General features: G+C 18.5%; 4 protein-coding genes and 1 pseudogene across 4 annotated transcripts, besides 1 other annotated feature; 4 read left to right on the top strand and 1 right to left on the bottom strand.

Moving 5' to 3' along the window:
- Positions 1–3300: 3300 nt before the first annotated feature.
- PmUG01_11013750 lies at positions 3301–3939 on the top strand (annotated as a pseudogene).
- Positions 3301–3939: a sequence feature (Plasmodium exported protein, unknown function, pseudogene).
- A 3010-nt stretch (positions 3940–6949) lies between these two features.
- On the top strand, positions 6950–7919 carry PmUG01_11013700 (Plasmodium exported protein, unknown function; the record flags this gene model as incomplete). The annotated part of the gene is made up of 2 exons (XM_029005782.1): positions 6950–7036; positions 7164–7919. 2 exons carry the CDS (start codon positions 6950–6952, stop codon positions 7917–7919), a joined length of 843 nt encoding a protein of 280 aa, XP_028862337.1.
- A 2005-nt stretch (positions 7920–9924) lies between these two features.
- PmUG01_11013600 (fam-l protein) lies at positions 9925–10880 on the top strand (the record flags this gene model as incomplete). The annotated part of the gene is made up of 2 exons (XM_029005781.1): positions 9925–10008; positions 10140–10880. The coding sequence occupies 2 exons, from the start codon at positions 9925–9927 to the stop codon at positions 10878–10880; spliced, it is 825 nt and encodes a 274-aa protein (XP_028862336.1).
- A 3829-nt stretch (positions 10881–14709) lies between these two features.
- On the top strand, positions 14710–15576 carry PmUG01_11013500 (Plasmodium exported protein, unknown function; the record flags this gene model as incomplete). The annotated part of the gene is made up of 2 exons (XM_029005780.1): positions 14710–14796; positions 14917–15576. The coding sequence occupies 2 exons, from the start codon at positions 14710–14712 to the stop codon at positions 15574–15576; spliced, it is 747 nt and encodes a 248-aa protein (XP_028862335.1).
- A 4772-nt stretch (positions 15577–20348) lies between these two features.
- PmUG01_11013400 (Plasmodium exported protein, unknown function) lies at positions 20349–21177 on the bottom strand (the record flags this gene model as incomplete). Its single annotated transcript, XM_029005779.1, has 2 exons — positions 20349–20963; positions 21094–21177. 2 exons carry the CDS (start codon positions 21175–21177, stop codon positions 20349–20351), a joined length of 699 nt encoding a protein of 232 aa, XP_028862334.1.

The following is a 21177-nucleotide window of genomic DNA, read 5'->3' as shown; positions in this document are numbered from 1 at the left end:
CTTATTCTTTTATAGAACAATGAGAAATAATATAGAATATCTGTATATTAAAGAAAGAAAAAGCTTACATATATGATGTGCTAAAAAGGAATATATGAATTTTACAAAATAAAAAAAGGATGAACTCCTAGGTAATAGATTATTTAAGTATAATTGTTCAAAATAATAGTATTGCATATAATGTCGTAATTTTGTATAAAAAACATATCCAACTGATATATAATTTCTATAAATAATATTATTAACATATTTAGGGGATTTTATGTACAGAAATAGAGAAAGTTAAATATGTTATTTCCATAATTGTTAAATCTCTAATTTATATTAGAATACAAAATAAAATCTTTCCAAGGAAAAAAAGATTACCATTTATTGAATTTATCCGATTAAAATAGTTCTTATATGTAGTAATATAATAATATAAAGTAATGAAAGAAATAATACGAAAAAATGATTCATTGGAACATTACGATGTAATTAATTATTATCAGGTTATTAAAAATGTACATGCTGAAAAATAGTTATTATATACCTATAGGCTAATGAATAATAAACAATAATATAAATGATTATATATATTGTAAATTCTTCAATATAAAATATCAAGTTTAATTTTAGGAGTAAATTATAAGCGTGTATTACATTGCATATAACAAGTGTGCAATAAAAGGCATCACTAGCTCATAATAAAAAGTTAAATAAGAAAAATGATAAATACAGAGTAGGTAAATTTCATTATGTATACTTTTATAAATAAATTGCATACGTACAATATATTCTTAATATATTTATATTGAAAAATATTCTTATACAAAGATAAAAAAAATATGTCATTATAAAAAGTTTATAGGATATCATATAAATATAAAATTTTAGAATACATATTGATAAAAAAGTTTATTCTAATTATTATGCAACTAAGTAAAATAATGAATTTAATTATATATAAATTACTAATATTTTTTTTTATATAAAACATAAATGGCACGCTAAAAATGCAAGTAATTCATTTTAAGTAACAAAGATTAAAAACAATGTATTGCGTATGTAACGTTATATTATATATATATATATATATATATATATATATATATATATATATGGTTTCTTAAAATTATATAATATATAATAAAATATAAATATACGTTAAAAAGATGTATAAGTAATATCTAAATAATGTATTATTAAATTTAATTATGAAATATTAAAGGAAAATACATAAAATATTAAATATTAAAATATATTATAGTTTGTATAAGAATATAGAATTACATATACGAAAGAATGAAACCATTAATCCATATTCTGAGAAGAACAATTCAACAGTAGTAAATTGTTTTATAATAAAATACAAAAACAATTAAGTTTGAAATATGCATATGAATAGCAAATACATAATATAATATTAGTTTATTAGAAATGCATTATATTAAAAAATGAATAGAATACTTAGTAAAATATCTTAATCAAAAAATTAATTAAATGTGTAACAATAAATAAATAAATTAAAGTAGGCATAAATTTTTGTAAAAAAAATAATTCTCAAAAGTTACAAAAAAAACAGAATAAATAAATAACAGTAATTATTAAATATATATATAACTATATCATATATCTAGAATGCTTTTTTTTTTTTAATTAATTATTTTTACTAAAAGTAATATTCCTAGAAAAATTGCTATCAATTTATTATTATATTTTTAAAATAATATATTAAATATATAGTATTTTCATAATTATCTTCAATCATTAAGTACATCAAAGTGTAATATATAAAAATATTAAGATATATATATTACTACTTCAAATGATGCATTTTATAAAAAATAAAACTTATTCCACGCGCTTTGATTGCATAAAAGGGATAGTTAAATACATAAATTAAAGAAGTATTTATTTATAAGTATGTACTTCTGCCCTCTGTGATATTTTAAAAGAAAATAATTACACATAAAAGAACTTCACATGTTTCGTTTTATAAAATTTTATATGTTAAAATTTTGTATTTCTTATATATATTATTTTATTTTGTAAATAATTCTTTTTAATGTTATATTTTATTTTTTTTAGAAATTATGGTAAATGCGAAAAATGCTATTCTTATAGATTTACTTTTACATTTTTATTTCTTTTTTGTTTACTTTAGTATTATTATTGAACTTACAAAAATATTTTATTTTTAGAAAAGAAAGAAAAAAAGTATTTACTGAACTTCATAAATTTAGAATTTTTCTATTTGGTAATAACAAACAAAATGAATTTTAAAAAATTATATTAAAATTACAATGTTTTATTTATATTCATTTTGATACAAAATTATTAAACAATTATTTTGGAATTAGATTTTTAATATATAAAATTGATTTGGATGAATTTAATCCCTCACTGCAGCAATTAATATAATAATGCATAAATATATTACATATTTTAGATATATTTAATATAGTAACTTATATTTTGTGAAATAAAAAAAAATTTATGTTTAATTCCATTTTGTCAGTGATATTATATTCATTATACGAGCGAGCTTATGCCTTTTAATTATAAAGTAATATTTAAAAAGTATAATAAGCACACAAAATTATGTTTTTTGATAAGGAATGGGGAAAAATTAATAGCCTTATTACTAACCTATGTTAAAGTACCTATTCAGGTGACGTATTATATTTTTTAATTTAAATATCAAATAAAATCTTTGTACACTAAGGAACCAGTTTTATTTTATTTTTGTAAACTATTAATGAGAAAAATTTTTAATTGCTTTGTTTGATAATTAATATATATATCGAGAGAGCATTTACAAAACAAAATAAGATCTAAGAAAAATTATTTTAATAAATTTTTCTTTTTTTATAAATAAAAAATTACTAGACAATTTAATAATATATTATTAAAACTATATTTTCTTTAATATATTATATATATATATTTTGTATTCGAAATTTATTGCTTTTTTAAGTGAAAAAATTAATAATACCTGTAATAGTACTGTTTTATGAATGCATTTCCAATATTCATTTAGTTTTTTATTTACTTAATTATATTATAATATTAAATAATTCCAATATGGTATGAAAAATAAAATATTTAACTAAATTAAAACTCTTACATTAATCCTTTTCGCTTGATTATATTCTTATTTCATCAATGCTGTATAATAACTTCGAAGAAAATTCGCTTCATAATTTTTGAAATTTCATATTATATATATATATGTATTTATTCAAATGAACACTTTTTGTATTCTTGAATAAATATATCATATTATATATAAAAAATAATATATTTTTTTTTTTGTAGAACAACCTTAATAAATCTTTTGAAAATAAAAACTGCGAAAACAATTGATTTGATTCAAGAACTGATATATTATTTTCAGAAGATCAGAAGGAAACAAAAAATGTAAGATTAAGATATATGTTATCTGTAAGTAGACGTAATGATTCATATAATAAAGACTATAATGGAGAATCAGAATAAGATGGATAATGTGAATCTACGAATAAGGCTAATTCAAGGGATGAGTCCAAAAAGTTATGATAGAATGAAACATCTACTATATGTAAACCTTTTACAGATATAGAATATTTCTTTGAGAAAAAACTACATAAAATAATTAGTGATATTTATAAATACAGAAAATGTATTGATACTACAATGAAAAAGTGTTCATCATATATTAGTATAGCTTTAATATTTGTTCTACAAGTAATGGTTTTTTTAACAGCTCTTGTGCTAACATCATTAAGATCCTATAGTGGAACTGCTAATTAAGTTAATTCAAAAACTCTTCTTATTTCTATATCTATTATTTTAAAATGTGTAGGTTTAGTTCCAATGATATTATTTATTTTAATAAGTATTGCAATGCTTATTTTTATACTGGTAATATACTACAAATATGGAAAAGAGGTAAGAATAAGTGAAATTAAGGCTTAACTATAAATAATGAACATCATTCAGAAATTTTTTTCTATGGACTTGATAAAGATCTGCTTTAAAAGTAATGAAATTATAATATTAAAAAAAGAAAATTATTCGTTTTATACTTATAAATTTTATGGTTTATCCTATATTATATACTTGTATATTATAATACACAATAGTGTTAAAATATATGTTTAATATATACACAATTTAACATGTTTACATGTTAAAATTATAATTATAATATATTTTTTTATTACTCTAATGTATGATATATACATATATATACACATAAATATATGTCTTGCAACTAAAAATGTGTTATTGTTGTTAGCGAATACTATCAGTAAAATTATATTCTATATGTGTAAAAATGATATCTGTGAATGGTTTATGTATATTTTTGCTATAAAAATATATGCTTATTTAATGTAATATATAAAATGTTAGAATTAGTATTTCAATCAAAAAGTAAGGAATTTTATATTTTTAACAGTCGTATTTTTTTTTGGACTTTTTGTTTTTTTTATTATTGTATTTAATTGTTGATTTTTTAATAACCGTTTACCATATATTATTTTTAAATCAAATAAGATATGCTCTTCTTTATTTAATATTAATATATTTATATGTTTTATTTTTTATTCATGTACATTTTTATTTAGATTAAAATTAGTAAATTATAACTGTAAAATAAAAAATTGTGAAAAATATATTCTTAATAACTTATTTGATATAAGATTATTTTTAGTAGACTTATTGAATAGTTTAGTTATAAGATTATAAATATATATTAATATCAAGCTGCATTTAAGAATAATTAATTAGTGAAACACTATCAATTTTAGAAGTTATAAAGTTTTATAATTAAATTGACAAATTAAATACCATTTATCACTTTATATGTTACCTCACATAATTGTTGATTATAAATCAGTTTTGTAAACATTACTTAAATGCCTATAATTAAATTTTTTTGATAATATATTGATATTATGATTATATTTTTTTAGCAATATTATGCGAATATAATTTTCATCCAATATTTACGTAATATTACATCTTATAAAAACATTAATCATTTTTTTCATGTACTAAATGATAAATACATAGAAAATATGGATAATACATTTATAACTAAACTCAATTAATCATTAAAATATATATATATATATTTTAATGATAAACACATTTTTCTGCATAATATCATTTTATTTAGATGAGCATTTATGCCTTTGTTTTACTTTCAATTTTTGTAATATTCATGAATTTATCTTAATATTTCTTTTTTAGTTTTATGAAAAAATATAAATATTTTATATTAACTAAGATTATGTTTTATATATAAAATCCTGTCGCTAATAATGTAAGCGCAATGGAATATTTATATCATACATATAAGCTTTTGAAGGTGTTATTGTGCTTTTATTTAAGTTATAAAGTGCATTGTATCTAAATTAAAATATTAAGTTAGATTTTGAATTGAAGAATTAATTGTGTAAAAATAACATACATACTTTATCTAGTAAATTTTATAGGTTTCCAATTCTTTCATTTAAAATTGTTCCTAAATATTAGGTCTAATGTATTTTTAGTAAATATACGATAAATACATTTAAAAATGCATTACTTAGATTTTGAAACTTCTGTATTATACTTTTTTGTAATAATGTGAATTTAAATGGAACAATTAGGATGTATATATGAATAAGTGTGAATTAAAAAATTTACCACCTTGCTAAAAAAATATTGACATGATCTCTAACACATATATGTTTTTTGTTTGTATTAAATATTATAATATTTTAAATAATTATATTCCTTTCTGTAAAAAGTACACATGGGCCTATAAAACTGTTTTAGTATATAATTTAGAATATTGGTAAGAAATTGTAAGATGTATTAACATAATTTTTAATTTTAGTAATAATAGATGTAGGAGATCAATAATATTTTGTAATAAAATGTATTGTCAATAAAATCAAATAATAATTGTATTCTTTATATTTTTAATCAACTAATTGCTGGTTTAATTTTGCTGTATAAAAATTATTTAAGAGCAAAAAATAAAATAAATTATTAACAAAAATCATATGTATTTTCATGGATGACAGAGTTAAATATGCACATAACTAAATCGAGATTAATTCAATGTTAACACATTTTATACAACATTTGCTGTTTTTTTTTTTTTATTTATTTCATTTATCCTAAATACATATGTATAATTAAAAAAAGAAAATAATAATTTTTGACTTTTAAAATATGTCATTTACAAATAAAGATATAAGTTAAGCTTAACTAAGAATAATAATTTTCAGGAATTATTATACAACAATAAAAAAAAGGTATTAATTTCCTTTAAAAAATATATATTCTTATAAATTTGGTATTATATAATAATTTTAATTTTTAAATATATTGAAGACCATATAGGATAGCTCATGTTATAATTAGCAAAACATGGAAATTTTTATAAGCTATATATATTTTGAATTTATTAATAATTTTGTTTCATTATTGTAAAAAAGATAATATATATTTTATCAATAATAACTACATTTTCAGAAATATAATATGTATAAAATTGGAATAATTATTAGGAAAACTTTAAAATAGTAATTATTCTAGAAATAACTAGAACAATAACATAAATCTATATTTTATACTTGTTATATTGTGAATAAATTGAATATTTGCTAATAATTAAAAATCATAAAAAAAAATTTTTTAATTAATATAATATGTAATTAATTTATAAATTGTGAATATATATGAATTAATTGACATTGTGAAATATTACTCAAAGTTAATTTTTTACAAATAATATTATTTATAAAATTTTATATCATCCTATTTTGGATATATATATTTTTTTTTTTGACTTAGTAAAATATGCCATATACGTTAATTTTAAAAAAAAATATATTAAAATAAAAGATATACGTTTTTATCGTTGGAAGTGTATAACTTGTTAATTTTTTTTTTTATTATATATATTGAAATGTTAGAGATCTATAACATGGAACAAATAATTAAGTTTATTTTTTTTACTAAAATTTCTACTTTTATCCTTTTAAATTGGATATGTTATTTTTACACTGACATGGTATGATAGTAATTTTTGAGGGAATTTGTTTTATTAATATTTTTGTTTATTTTTAATAATTTTTTTTTTATAATTGGAGTATTTATCCATTTATATAAGGAGTATTTACATTTTTTTGGTTTTTTAGAGCAGTTTTAACAAATTTTTGTATGAGAACTATGACTTTGGTAGAAAATTAGATACACGAATTTATCGATTATTAGGAAAATGTGAAAAGTATATTTTTGCAAATGTTGGAGATTTAGAATTAAAGATACAATATAATACAAAAAGAAGGAACGAAAAATTAATTACAACGGATAATAAAAAATGGGACAAAGAAAAAAGAGAAAATTTATATAGAAGCTTATTATATAAAGAAAAATTGATTAAGGAACTTATGAAAAATAAATGTACAATGTTTCATAATTCATATAACCATTATGAAAAAAAAATAATGAATGGACTTGATGATAAAGCTTTTTTTAAAAAAATGATGTTAATTAATGATAAGGATTACAAAAAATTAAAACGTAAAAAATATGGATTACGACTTTTTTACCTTTCACTATTGTTCTTATTGGTATTAGTGATACCTATATTAGATTTATCATTTGGGGAATTCCAAGATGTGGGCTATTTATTTAATCAATTATGCGGTTTATCAGGACAAGATTCCTCTGTTTCCCAAGGAGGTGCTGATAATAGTGGCTTTTTATCTATTTTATTGTCCTCTACATGTAATGATTATAAAATTATAGGATATAAAGTATTTGGTGTTCTAATGTATTGTTTACCTATTTTAATATTGGGTATTATAATTATACAAGGAATTTTTTATTATTATAAAAATGTTATAAAACAGAAAAAAATTAAGTTCTTGGAAGCGTTCAATGAATGGTAAAAAGTATGTATATTTCTGTAAGGAAGCCTGTAATATTATATACTAAGGGTAATACCTTTAATGACATGTAAAATATAAGAATGATTGTAAATATTTTATATGTGAATTTACGTATATGCATTCATATTTATACGTAAATGTAAAAAAAATGGCTCTAATTTTTTTTTGTAAATTTTGAATGTTTCAAAGTTTTTTAATTTGTAAATTAATGTATTTCTTGAACTGAATTAAATATTATGGCTTAATATATAAATTTTTGTATTTGAGAAAATTTCAATGAAAAAAATATATTTGTACGTTAAAATTAATATTTAACTATAAAATTAATATTATTTTATTGAATTCATTATATAATTTACATTTTAACTATAAATATTTCTGCTTTATATTTTTTTATCTTTTTCAGGTAGAAAATCATTATTTTTTAAACTTATGAAAACGAATCATTACATTTAAATTAAAAATTAACTTACCTTGTTCAGTATATGATAAAAGGAAGTGATTATATTTATTGAATGTATATATTTACTTTTTTTTAACTATAATATAGTATATTAAATTATATATTTTTTTTGTTTGTTGTTAAATTCTTAATTTTTTCGTTGGAAAAGTAATATTTTCTTAAAAGAAAAATAAAATAAAATAAAATAAAAATTTATTTAATATTTTCACAGTTATATTTTGTGAAAATAATAATTTTATAAATATCATCTACTTTGCACCACATATGTATCAGAAATAATGGAAAAGATCTTTCTTTTTCTTTTGCTATGAGTATTACTAAAAAAAAGAAATTATGTATATTTGTATTCATTATTTAATCTGAATCTGTAAAATAATTTATCTGACAAAATGTATTTATCAAATACCAAGTAAAAACTAATATATTAACTTTAAAATTGTCAGTGCAATAGTTACTATATAATATATTTTCGTAAATGCTATTGTTACACTTCCCTATTTGTAATTAGCATATAATAATCTGTGCATTAATATAATAAGTAAATTTATATTATTTGGAATTTTTTAAATTATAATTATTGTAAAAAAATACATATATTTATTTTACTGTTACCTTTTTTTCATTTTTCTAATATATTAATATATTTTAAAAAATGTATATGCTGAAACAAAATAAAAATATTAGGACCATTAATTTAAAAAATCTCTATTTAAAAATAATAGTAAAAATTAGATTTAGCTAAGAATTAAATTTTTAAAAAATATAACTCAAAAATAAAAAATAATTTTTTATTTACTTTTAAAATATATATAACTTATCATGGATTTAATATTACGTTATAAGTTGAACTTTCTAAATATATTGTAAACCATAATCTAAAGTTCCTTTTTATATGACTTCTAAAAAGTGTGTTACATTTTACAAAAAAAAAATTTGTATAAGTTGTTAGCTAATTTGCTAATTGTTATAATTAATGTATAGTTATAATAAATAATATTATATAAAATAAATAACTGTTTTTTTTAAAATGTGATATCTAACAAATTAGATTTAATAATAGGAAAATACCTTTAAAATTAGAAATTTCTATCCTAGTATATAAAAAATTGCAATAGATCTATATTCTATACGTTTTTTGCTGTAAAATAAATGAGTATTTAGAAATTTTATTATCTCATATTTTTTTTTTTTTTACATTGAAATATATCTATAAAAAAACTAGTAATTACTCGACTATATTGAATAATTAAATTATACATTTTGAATATATATGAATGAATTAATATTATAGCATTTTATTTAAATTTATTTTTTCATTCATAATGTAAATATTAAAAATTTATAGTATTTTTTTAAAGGAATTTATTTTTTTTTCTCTTTGTAAAATGCATTTTAGGTATATATATGTTACTATTTTTCTATGAAAAAAGAAAAATCAAAAATTGAAAAAAAAAAATATAGTATTATTTTACGTTGAATACATAATACCTATTATAAATATAATTCTTTCTGTATGTATAAAAAACTTTAGAAAACTTTATGATGTTACAAAAAACTGTGTTCTTATTTGTTAAAATTTCAACCATTATTCTTTTACCTTGGGTATGTCTCTTTAGCAATGATATGGTATTATAATATTATTCAAAGGCTTTTGTATTATTTATATTGTAATTATATACATTTATTAGTTCTTTTTTTTGGGATAAGAATATATTTACACTTAAATAAGAAATATTTACATTTTTACTTTCTTTTAGAGCACTTTAAATAATCATTCGGGTGAAAAATGTTATCTTTGTAGAAATTTAAATACAAGAAGTTGTCGTTTATTATCAAAATATAAACAGAGTAAGGATTTATGTACTGAAAATTTTAAAGAAGATATACCAAATAATAATGTAAAAGAAAAAAAAAGCATATCTAATAATGTAAAAGGAGCAAATGAAAAATACAAACAATCATGTAGAAGTTCATTATATATAAAGGAATACGGTAAAAATATAGATAAAAATAAATGTGGTTTACCTAAAACAAAAAAATATATAGATTTTCAAAAAAAAATATTTAAAGAACTTGATTATGAAGATTATGTTAAAAACATTAAGACTATTGAATATAAGGAATATAAAAAACTAGCACGTAAAAAGCGCAGAATACGAATTGCTTTACTTTTGTTATTTATCTTGATATTGATACTACCCATATTAGACCTTTCTTTAGAGAAATTTACTGATGGGGGTTTGTTGGGTTTATTAGGTTTGTTATACTCAAGTGGAACTGAAGAAACTGGTGCTATTGGGGTATATGGGCATTTGGTTACACTGTTAAGCGATGGTACATGGGGTAATTTAACAAAAATGTGTACATCTATTATTTTCATTTATGGAGTACCATACCTTATATTTGTTGTTATATTTATATTAGGGATGGTTTATTACTATAGAAAAGTTATAAAATATGAAAATATTAAGTTAAGGAAAAAAATAAATAAGAATTAATGTATGTTTATCTGTGAAGATGAATTTAACATATATAGCCATATCTTTAGTGATATACTTGACAAACATGAAAATAACTATTTTTATTTTATAAATACACCTATATATAATGGTGTTTTTGTAGAGAGACAATAAAAAAGTATGTTTTTACTTTTTTTTTTAATTTGAATTTTTTATTGTTTGAATAATTTCAATTTATATTTTATGTAATGTCTAAAGTTGAACTAAATATTTTGTCTTCATATATACATTTTTGTGCTAAATTAGATTTCATGAATAATATACATATATTTGCGCTAAAATTAATAAATAATGTAATAATTTATGTTATTTTAATGGAGAATGTCTCTTTCTTTTTGGATGGACATTTTTTTTTTTTTTGAATCAAGTTTAAATGATTCTTTGTATATGTTATTTAAGAAAATGTGTTATCACTGTTAACAATGAATGCGTTTTTTTTTTCATTTAGTGTATGTATATGAATAATCATTGTTACAGTAATACGTATATGAACTTTTATTTTAACCATAAAAAGGATGTTAAAATTTATTCCGTAACACATATTTTATGTGGAATACCTTATAAAGGTAATAATTTTAAAAATATTTTTTACTTAATTTTTTACAAAGTATAAATGTAAAATTAAAAATGCATAATAAAATAATGAACTTTTTCATTATGGATTATTTTTAGCTAGGTATAAACTTTTGGATTTAAAATCCCTACAATTAAATGAAGTTTTTATAGGAACTGTAATATTATTTTTGTACCTAGTTGTGATGTTTACTAAATATTTCACAAATTCCTTGGATATAAGTCATAATGAAAATTTATATTTAAATGATCTATATATTTTATTTATTTTTTATATAATTATAGGATTATATTGTTAGGCAGCAATTAAGAAAAATATTAATAGATAATTTCTTGTATTTATTTTTATGTATTATTCGTTTGAAATTAAATAATGAAAAGTTTAAATACCATTTCTTAATATGATATGTTCTACTATTTTCGTATTTCACTTATAATTATATTTGATATAATGAATAATTCAATTCATTGTAAATGAGGTGATTATCTAATTAAGAGTAATTAAAGGCTTATATTATTAATAATATATATATTAGTTGCTTTGTTTTTTTATGTAATTCTTTTTAATTTTTTTTTTTTAAATATTTTTAAATATAACATACCCTAATAATATATCTCATATGTAGAAAAGTAAAACCTTGAAAATTAACTATAATTTAAGGTTATAAATTCTACAAGTCTTAAAAATGTATCGGAAAAATAATTTTACTTATTACCCTTATAGACAAGAGATTATTCAGTGACTATATTTTATGTTTTGTTAAAGCATCACATGTATGGGATATATTAAATTTCTATTTAAAATAAAAATAAATCTGAATTTTTGAATTTATCAGTACTATTTATAATGTGGAAAGTAGCATATAAATTAATAGCAATATAAATACCTCAAAATGTAATCATGATCTAACTAATAAATTAGAATTCATGGAATAGTTTTTTTTATAATAAGATATATTTATTATATCTCGATTAAGGTTTATATTAATATCTATAAGCAAATATTTCTTATTTTGAATAATATATATATATATATTTTACATTATTTTTTGAATAAATGGCATTCTATTCCGATAACAATGCTTTTATAAATTTAAAACAAAAATTATGGATATAGGAATAATTGCATCGCTTAAACCATTTATTAAATACCCACAAGGCATATTGAGTTTAAAATGTGTTATGAACTATTTTATTATTATAATATGTTATTGGTTAATATACTATGTTATAACTGTAAGGAACGCGATAAATTAAAAAAAAGTTTATCATTTAAAATTTTAATATAATTATTTGTATGAAAAAGAAATGAACATGAAAAAATTGATATTATATATAAAAATTGAAATCAGTGTCCTTACAAAAATATATATTACTTCATTTCATTAAAAAATAATAAATAAAACTTTAACTGGATTTTGAGTATAAATTATTATGTAAATACACTTTTATTATTAAATCCTTCAATATCGAAAAACAAAAATTACTATATTTTTATAGAAAAATATATTTAAAGAAAACAAAAAATTTGAGAAACACAAATATTCCATAAATTGTTCGACAATATCATTAAATTAAGATATAACATCATTGTATAATACAAAATTTAATAATTTCTGTAAATTATATCGTAATAAAAGTTGTATGCTGCCTTCTATACGAAATGCTATGTATTCAAACTTTTTTTATGTAAAACTTTGTATTTGACTATTTACATATATATAAGATTAAATAATGAAAATATTTAAAGAATACTAAATAAGTACCATATGTTTAATGTTTGCAATATGTACATAAAATTTAATGGCATGAAAATATAATTTTTTGGTTTTTAGTACTTGATTTAGTAATTCAAAAAAATTATTTTTAATGTAATATTTATTGTTTTTGTTTTTTATAATAATATTATTTCTTGTATATAATATATTTATAATTATTATTCCTTGTATTATAAATATACCAAGAATAAAACGAATAGGATGTAAATTAATTTTACTGTTATAAGAAAATTTTATATTTTATGAAAATATTAAATGATACTTTTTAATCTTAAAAATATATATTTAATACTGTGTATTAAACTAAAAGAGTATATTGCGAATTTTTTTCTAAACCACTTCGTATTAAAAATTAGTAAATATTTTGTAAACCCATAATTTTTTTTTATCATACTTTTATATATCTTAAATATATATTCTTAATGTTACTTACATGTGTTATAATGCGTAACTATAAATATTTCTGAAATTGTTGAATTAAAGACAATGATTTTACACTTAATTTATTTGTTTCTTTGTTTTTTTAGTTATATTAATATTTTTTCCCAAAATATGTTTACATTTCTGGAAGGAATTAAAAATATGAAATTTATGGATTTCTAGAATTTTTATTAAATCACAATTAAATTTATTTTGTTTTATATACGAATTATTCTATTTTTAAAGTATAATACAGTAATGTAATGCTCACTATTATATTAGTTTAAAAAATACGCTTAGAATTCATAGATTTTTAAATATCTATATATATTATTTTATCAATGTATAATAGATTATAAAGGAATATGTTTAATTTGTTAGATAGATACTACTATATATTTGTATAATAAAAAAATCTTTTAACTTCATATATTTTTAGTTATTTTTGTTGTTAATGTAAGTAATATTATTTAATTATATCTCATGTAGTTTCAAAAAGTATGTATAAAATTAAAACAATTACTTGAGAATAAAAGTGAAATTTATAATTATCTCCTAAATATATGTTAGTATATATTTTCTACATATTATACTGTCTTTTAAACAAATATATAATTTTTATGGATAATTAATTAATTTTTGAATTTTTCTTATCTATAATCTTTTATTTTATCATCATAATACATTTTAGATTTTTGAAAATGATTAATAAAAAATAACTTTATGTCCCTTTACTATTAAATAATTAAATTAAATATTTTAAGCATTTATCATTTGGTATAGTGCTTACTTTTTATTTAATTTTTTTGTTTTTATTATATGTCTATATAGAAATTGTTCTAAAATAATTTTTAAATTATTGTACATTTGAAATATTTAATGTGATGTACTTCTGCATATATTCAATTTATTACATTTAATATAAAAAATATAAAACAATAAACATAATATAAGTAGCTACTTATATCATTTTTATTATTTAAAATATAATTAGCTTTTTTATTTGTCAATAAATAATATAATTAGTAATATTTACAATGAAAGACAATTCAAAGTCCATAAATTTTATTAACATTCTTGTATTTACCATTTTCGTTTGGATATGTTATTATAGTGATAACACGGTATTAAAATAATATTTCTCTTTTTTTTTTTTTTTCACGTTTTATTTTTAAAAATGATATTCTCTTGTTATAAAAATACAAAATGTAAATCATGAATATTTTCCTTTTCTCTTTTTTTAGATTAACTGCGATAAATCACTAGATGGTATGTATGAACTAGGTGGGAATTTATTTTTAATAACTAATCGACTACTAGTTGAGGGTTCAATGAATAAAAAATCAACTAAAGATGTATATGGTAAATGGGAGAAAAATAAATTATTAGGTAAAGAAAAATATAAATCTAATAATTATGACCATAGATCAAAAAGTAAAAATTTAAAAGAAAGTTTATTAGACACGGAGAAAGGGGCGAAAATAGCTAAAGGAAAACAGACATCTTTACTTAAAAGAATAGATATATATTTTGAAAAAAAATTATTTAATCTATTAGATTCTATATATAAAATTAAGAATAACAATAAAATTAGTAAAAATACTGCATACATAAAGATATTCCAGAAGATATGTCTAGCAGTTACTCCACCCTTTTTGCTTTTATTGACAGGATTAGTTGTAGTTTTAGTACTATGTGTTTTATTTGTTTGGGGTGTGTATTTAATGAATAATGGGAGCGATAACATGGTACTATTTCTATCTTTTTTTGTGGCAATAGTATTATATTCATTATTTTTAATATGTGTTACATTCTTTATCGTATTTAGCATTATATGTGCTTCGAAAATAATTCTAAGATATAATAACATGAAGAAAAATAATTCTAAAATTTGTTATAAATAGTTAATTTTTTTGGTAATCAAAACTTTTAATATGGGGTGAGTAAACATGTATTATTCATAAAAATATTATTTATATATAAGAATTTTAAATACAATTGCTTAGTTTACATAATATTATATACTTCTATCCTTAAAAATATTATAGACGTATTAAATGTGATAAAAATAACATAATATTTATAATAATTCTAACTTGTAAGTAACTAGTTTTATATAGAATTTAAAAATATATTTTAATCTTTAGTGAATATTATTGTTTTATTTATTAAATTTGTATTTTAAGGAATCTTTTGATATTTATATATTAGTAAAAAATATGTGTATATATATAAGTATATTTGTGTTCAATATATATATGTTCAATAAGAATTTAAAATAAAAAAGTGTATTTAGTATTATTTCGTTAAATTAGTTAGAAATGCAGACTTATAATCTTAAAATGTGAATAAATTTTGTTTTCCTTTCTCTATGTTCTTTAAGTATAAAATATTTATTTTGTGACCTAAATATAAAAGATGTATCATTTGTTTTAAAATAATTGTGAATTCCTTTTTTTATATATAATAAAGCAAATCAATTTTATTTACTTTTTGTTTGTAAAAAGAAAATTTAATTAATATCTGTTTCAACTGGTATTATGAGAGATACATTACAATACATATTTACTACAAAAGTATTTTTTATGAACATTTAAATTTTCGTTTGGTTTATATATGTATATGTAAATATATAACAAAAAATCAGTTTTTTTATGTATGGATTATTAACAGTTGATTAATAATTTTGAAAATTATAAACACTTTTAGTTGTATAATATATAATTGTATTTATTATTTTACTTATAAAGAGCTTTTAATTCAATTTTATAAGAATTACTTAAATACATATTTAAAGAATTACTGAATATATATATATTATTTGTATATTCAATTCTTCATATTACAAGCTAATGTTCTAAAGAAATAATATTAATATTTTGTTATGGATTTCTCCATAAATAAACTTCTTTTTATTTTGTTATATTAATAATTTTCTAAAATATGAATTGAATAAAAGCAAAATTTCAATTAACAGTAAGAATAAAAATCCGATTAAGTTTATTTTTTGCCATGATTGAATATATTCAAATAAATAATAATTTCTACGTCTATCCAATTATCTCGATTTGTCTATATATGTTCTCAATGTGCTATTAATAGGATCTATAAGTTATTGTGAAATACATAAAATATATTTTACGAACAATCAGTATTTTGGTAATAAGAATAGTTTTCTTTTTAATATAATAAAAACTAATAAATATAAAAAATTTTTGATGAAGCATCATTCACAAACAAGTCATATTGTTTTTATTGATATGATATATTATAATAGATTTCGATAATTGCATAGGCGAGTAACTATAATATATTTGCTTAAAAAAGAAATATATATTATAATTTGGAAGAAATGTAAATATAAATACACTATGTATTTACATGTTATATATCTTATTTTCTTCTATATAAATTTATATAGATGTAAAAGTTATAATTTATATTTGTTTAGTTATTGTAGATATGTGAACCTATAACCTTATTTCTTGAGAATTAAATTACATAATATTTTCTTCATAATTAATGTATGGATTTGTTAGGTACAAAAAATGAAAGTTACAAAGTAGAAATATACATATAAAAATTGATAATCATGATTATTCTAATTTAAATAAAGTAAGGTTTTTACTTTATTTACTTTTCTGTTATTATAAATATTACAATATTGAATTATAAAAATTAAATATATATATTTATATATATGTTACATGCAGCAAAATGAGATAAATAAAAATTACTGTTTGTAATTGAACCAATTCAATTTTACGAATTATATTTTTAGATAGTAGGAACATCTATATTTTGGGTTAATATATATATTTATTTTAGTGGAAAAATATGTAAATTATCGTGGGATACCTATTTCATTGTTTGGTTTTATTTGAATTCTTGATGAAATTATTTATATACTACAATTAATAAAAAGGAAATACATATATGTATATAAATAAATATATTTTTCATTTCATTTAAACTTTCTATTTATATAAGAGTTGTTTAATATATTTTAGAACAATTTTAAAAAATTTTACATGTGCTATTTTACGATTGAAAGATAGATAGCATCACATAATCATTTGTATTTTGGATAATTTATTAATACATTTGTGTGTAATATGATATGTATTTTTTTAAAAGGGTAATATAAGTATTAGAATTATTTTATGATAATATTATAGTATAATATTCATCAGATACCAAATGAAAATTTTGTAACTATAAATCCTTATATAACATCATTTTCATTTTTTTTTATCTATCTTCTGTGTCCATAGTGCAAATACAGGGATTATATTTTATAAAGTTCTTTAAAATATTTTTATGTATCCTAATAATATCTGACGAACAATAATATTATTTATGATTATAATTAATACACACATGTTATTGTGCAGTACAATAAGATATAAAATGCTTTTTTTTATTATATTAGAAAATCATTATACATAATTAAAATATGTAACGTATTTCTTTTTTATTTAATGTGGTGATTAAAATTCATGAATGGAAATTATATATTAATATAAAACGTTATTCTATTTAGAATATTATTATGTTTTATTTTTTTTGAAAAAACATTATACTTGAAAAGAGAAAATATTATAAAAAAAAAAAAAAAAAGGCATTAATTATATCAAAATGTGATTTTATCAAAATTATATTAAAAGAAGCTTTTTTTTTAAATGCATTATTTCATTAGTTACTTCTTTAAATATTTATGTTATGTATTTGTATTTGTATTTTTGTATGATATGTCATATAATTTATTATATTTATAAATACTCTTTTTTAACTTTTCCAGGAATCATAATTCATATTACGTAAAATAAATAAATATATTCATGAATATAAAAATAATAAATAAAGTATCATAATTAGTGAAATATAAAATATGATTTTATACGTCTTATTATACATACAGTTAATATTTATTGTAAAAAATTAACACAATATAGAAAATGATAATTATATAATGGATACATTAAAGGGTAAACGTATACCTAGACCTTTGATAAAAGTATACCAAAAATTGTGAAATTCATATTTGATATAAAATATGAATAATTTTTAATAAGATTAAAATATTTTAGTATAATAATATGAATTTGAAACACTATTTAGTAGTAATCAATTCCTTTGCGATACTCTAAAAGGCTAAGAGTTAAAAAATTTCAACAATTAATATTATAGAAACAATTAAAATAATACTCTCAACTTGTATGTAATATGTTATTCTTTTTATTAATCATTATAATATTGCACTATTTGTTTTTATATATTAATTTAGATAAAACTTAATTTTATATTTAATCTTCATATATATGAAAAATATCAAATATCAGTTTAACATAACAAAGAGGAAGATGCATTGAAACAATAGAAATACATCATGAAAATTATAAATTTATGTTTTCAGTACTATATTATGAAACTCATTCGTTACTATATTTTTTTATCGGATGTTAGAATCTATTCCTGAAAGAAAATAACTGTTACTTACAAGACCTTGATATATGTAAATTACATTTGCAATAATGCATATATATTATCCTAATTGGATAATTTTTTAATAGATGCTATATAGACATTTCATATTTTTTTTTGTATTTTATACTGTTAGGAATTATTGGAATATAGATTGCTGAAACACTGCTTCTTTAAGCATATGAAATTTTATAATTGCATAATTTTAATAGGGATATTAAGAAGAATATGTTAAATAAAATATATATGTGGCATATAGTTAGCTTTTTTCTAATTAATATTATATATTTTGTGGAGCTTGAAGGTAATTAGATTCTTGGACCTTAAAATTTAACAAAATTTATAAAATGAAATATTGCTTTTTAATTAGAATGATATAAAAAGTAAAAATAAAATAAAATAATAATAATAATAGAGAATATAATTAAAAATGGTTAATAAGAGGAGGTAAATTAAATTTATTTCTTTTGACAGATAAGAAGTAATTCTATACATTATATTTTTTTTTCTATCAAGGAAATTATATTATCTAAAAATATTAAAATTTACAAATAAACAATATTACTGTTGGGTAAAAATTATTAAAAATTTAATATCTATATTTAATGAGAATGCTAAAATATTGCATCTATTGTTTTTTTCAGAAAAATTATCTTAATGTGAGTGTAACAAACATATATGCAAATTCACTAAATACACTTACCTAAGGAGGATGATTATAAAACTTCATAGTGTTATATATTTATAAATTTACACTATATATTGAAATACAACTGAAAAAATGAAAATAGATATAACACAAATTTCAGTACAACAACTGTTAAAAATATAACTTGTTAAAATAATATAACCACGCATATAAGCGTTATTCCCAAGTGAATAAATAAAAAAATATGAAGAATGAAACGAATAATTTTAAAACTTACATTTTCATATAGAATTTCTGGCAAATAAAACATATAAATACTCTCAAAAAGTATGAATAAAGTATATAAACTACTTCATATAAGAAGAATGCTAAAAGAATTTATTTAGATTAAAATTGACTATAACTCATGTTCCACTTATATAAAAGAGAATTTTATATACTACGAAATGCATAAAATCTTATGTGTATTAAAATAAATTCTTTAATTTTAAAAATTTCTATGGATAGTACCTTAATACTCATAAGAGTATATAGAAAACTTTTCTACTTATTTGGACTACATACTCTATTCACCATTATTGAATTTTTTTTATGTAAGGATAATATATGGTTTGCTTGTGTAATTAATTCACATAAAATTACTTCATCTATTGAAGGGTCTAAGTGTGGGATATACGAAAATAAATAGTATGATTCTGCTAAACTTGGAATATTAAGTCTAAGCAAGCTTTTAGTTTTTGGGCTAGATACAATATCTAAAAGTTTTTCGTATTTTTCTATTTTAGGAAATGGCGTTTTTTTAATTTTATTTTTATATTTCAATTTTAAATAATATAAAAGATCATTTATATAATCTTCTATTTCTTTCGCTCTTGGTTCGTATCCTTCAATTTGCATTGCTTCTTCTTTTAATTCTGTGTATAATTTTATAATATAATCAAATGATACTGTTGGATTATAAGAATTTAAAATAATATCCTGATATTTGGATGTATCATAACATCTTAATAATTTGGAAAAGCAAGATTTTTTATAATGTTTGGGTTTGGATTCATCACCTTTATAATACATTGGTCCCAGAAAAAATCTTCTCGTACCTAAATCAAACTTATGATTATGATATTTTGTATTATTCACTGATTTTGCAGAGATATCTGCCTAAAAATGTTAGTAAATATTTAATATTTATAAAAATATCCTCATTTTCATATGAATAAGTTGTTTGTTTTAAAATGAAAATACATGATAACAAAAAGTGTATGGAAATTATTAAATATAATAATTCTACCGTATGAGCATCGTGGAAAGTCCATATTAATAGGGAAAATGAAAAAATTGTAATAAAAAAAGTTAATTTATTTGTATGCGCCAT

The sequence above is a fragment of the Plasmodium malariae genome (genome assembly GCF_900090045.1).
Source record: "Plasmodium malariae genome assembly, chromosome: 11".
NCBI classification, from domain to species: Eukaryota; Apicomplexa; class Aconoidasida; order Haemosporida; family Plasmodiidae; genus Plasmodium; species Plasmodium malariae.
The sequence above is the reverse complement of the archived record's forward strand: the minus strand, read 5'-3'. Positions and strand labels throughout refer to the sequence as shown.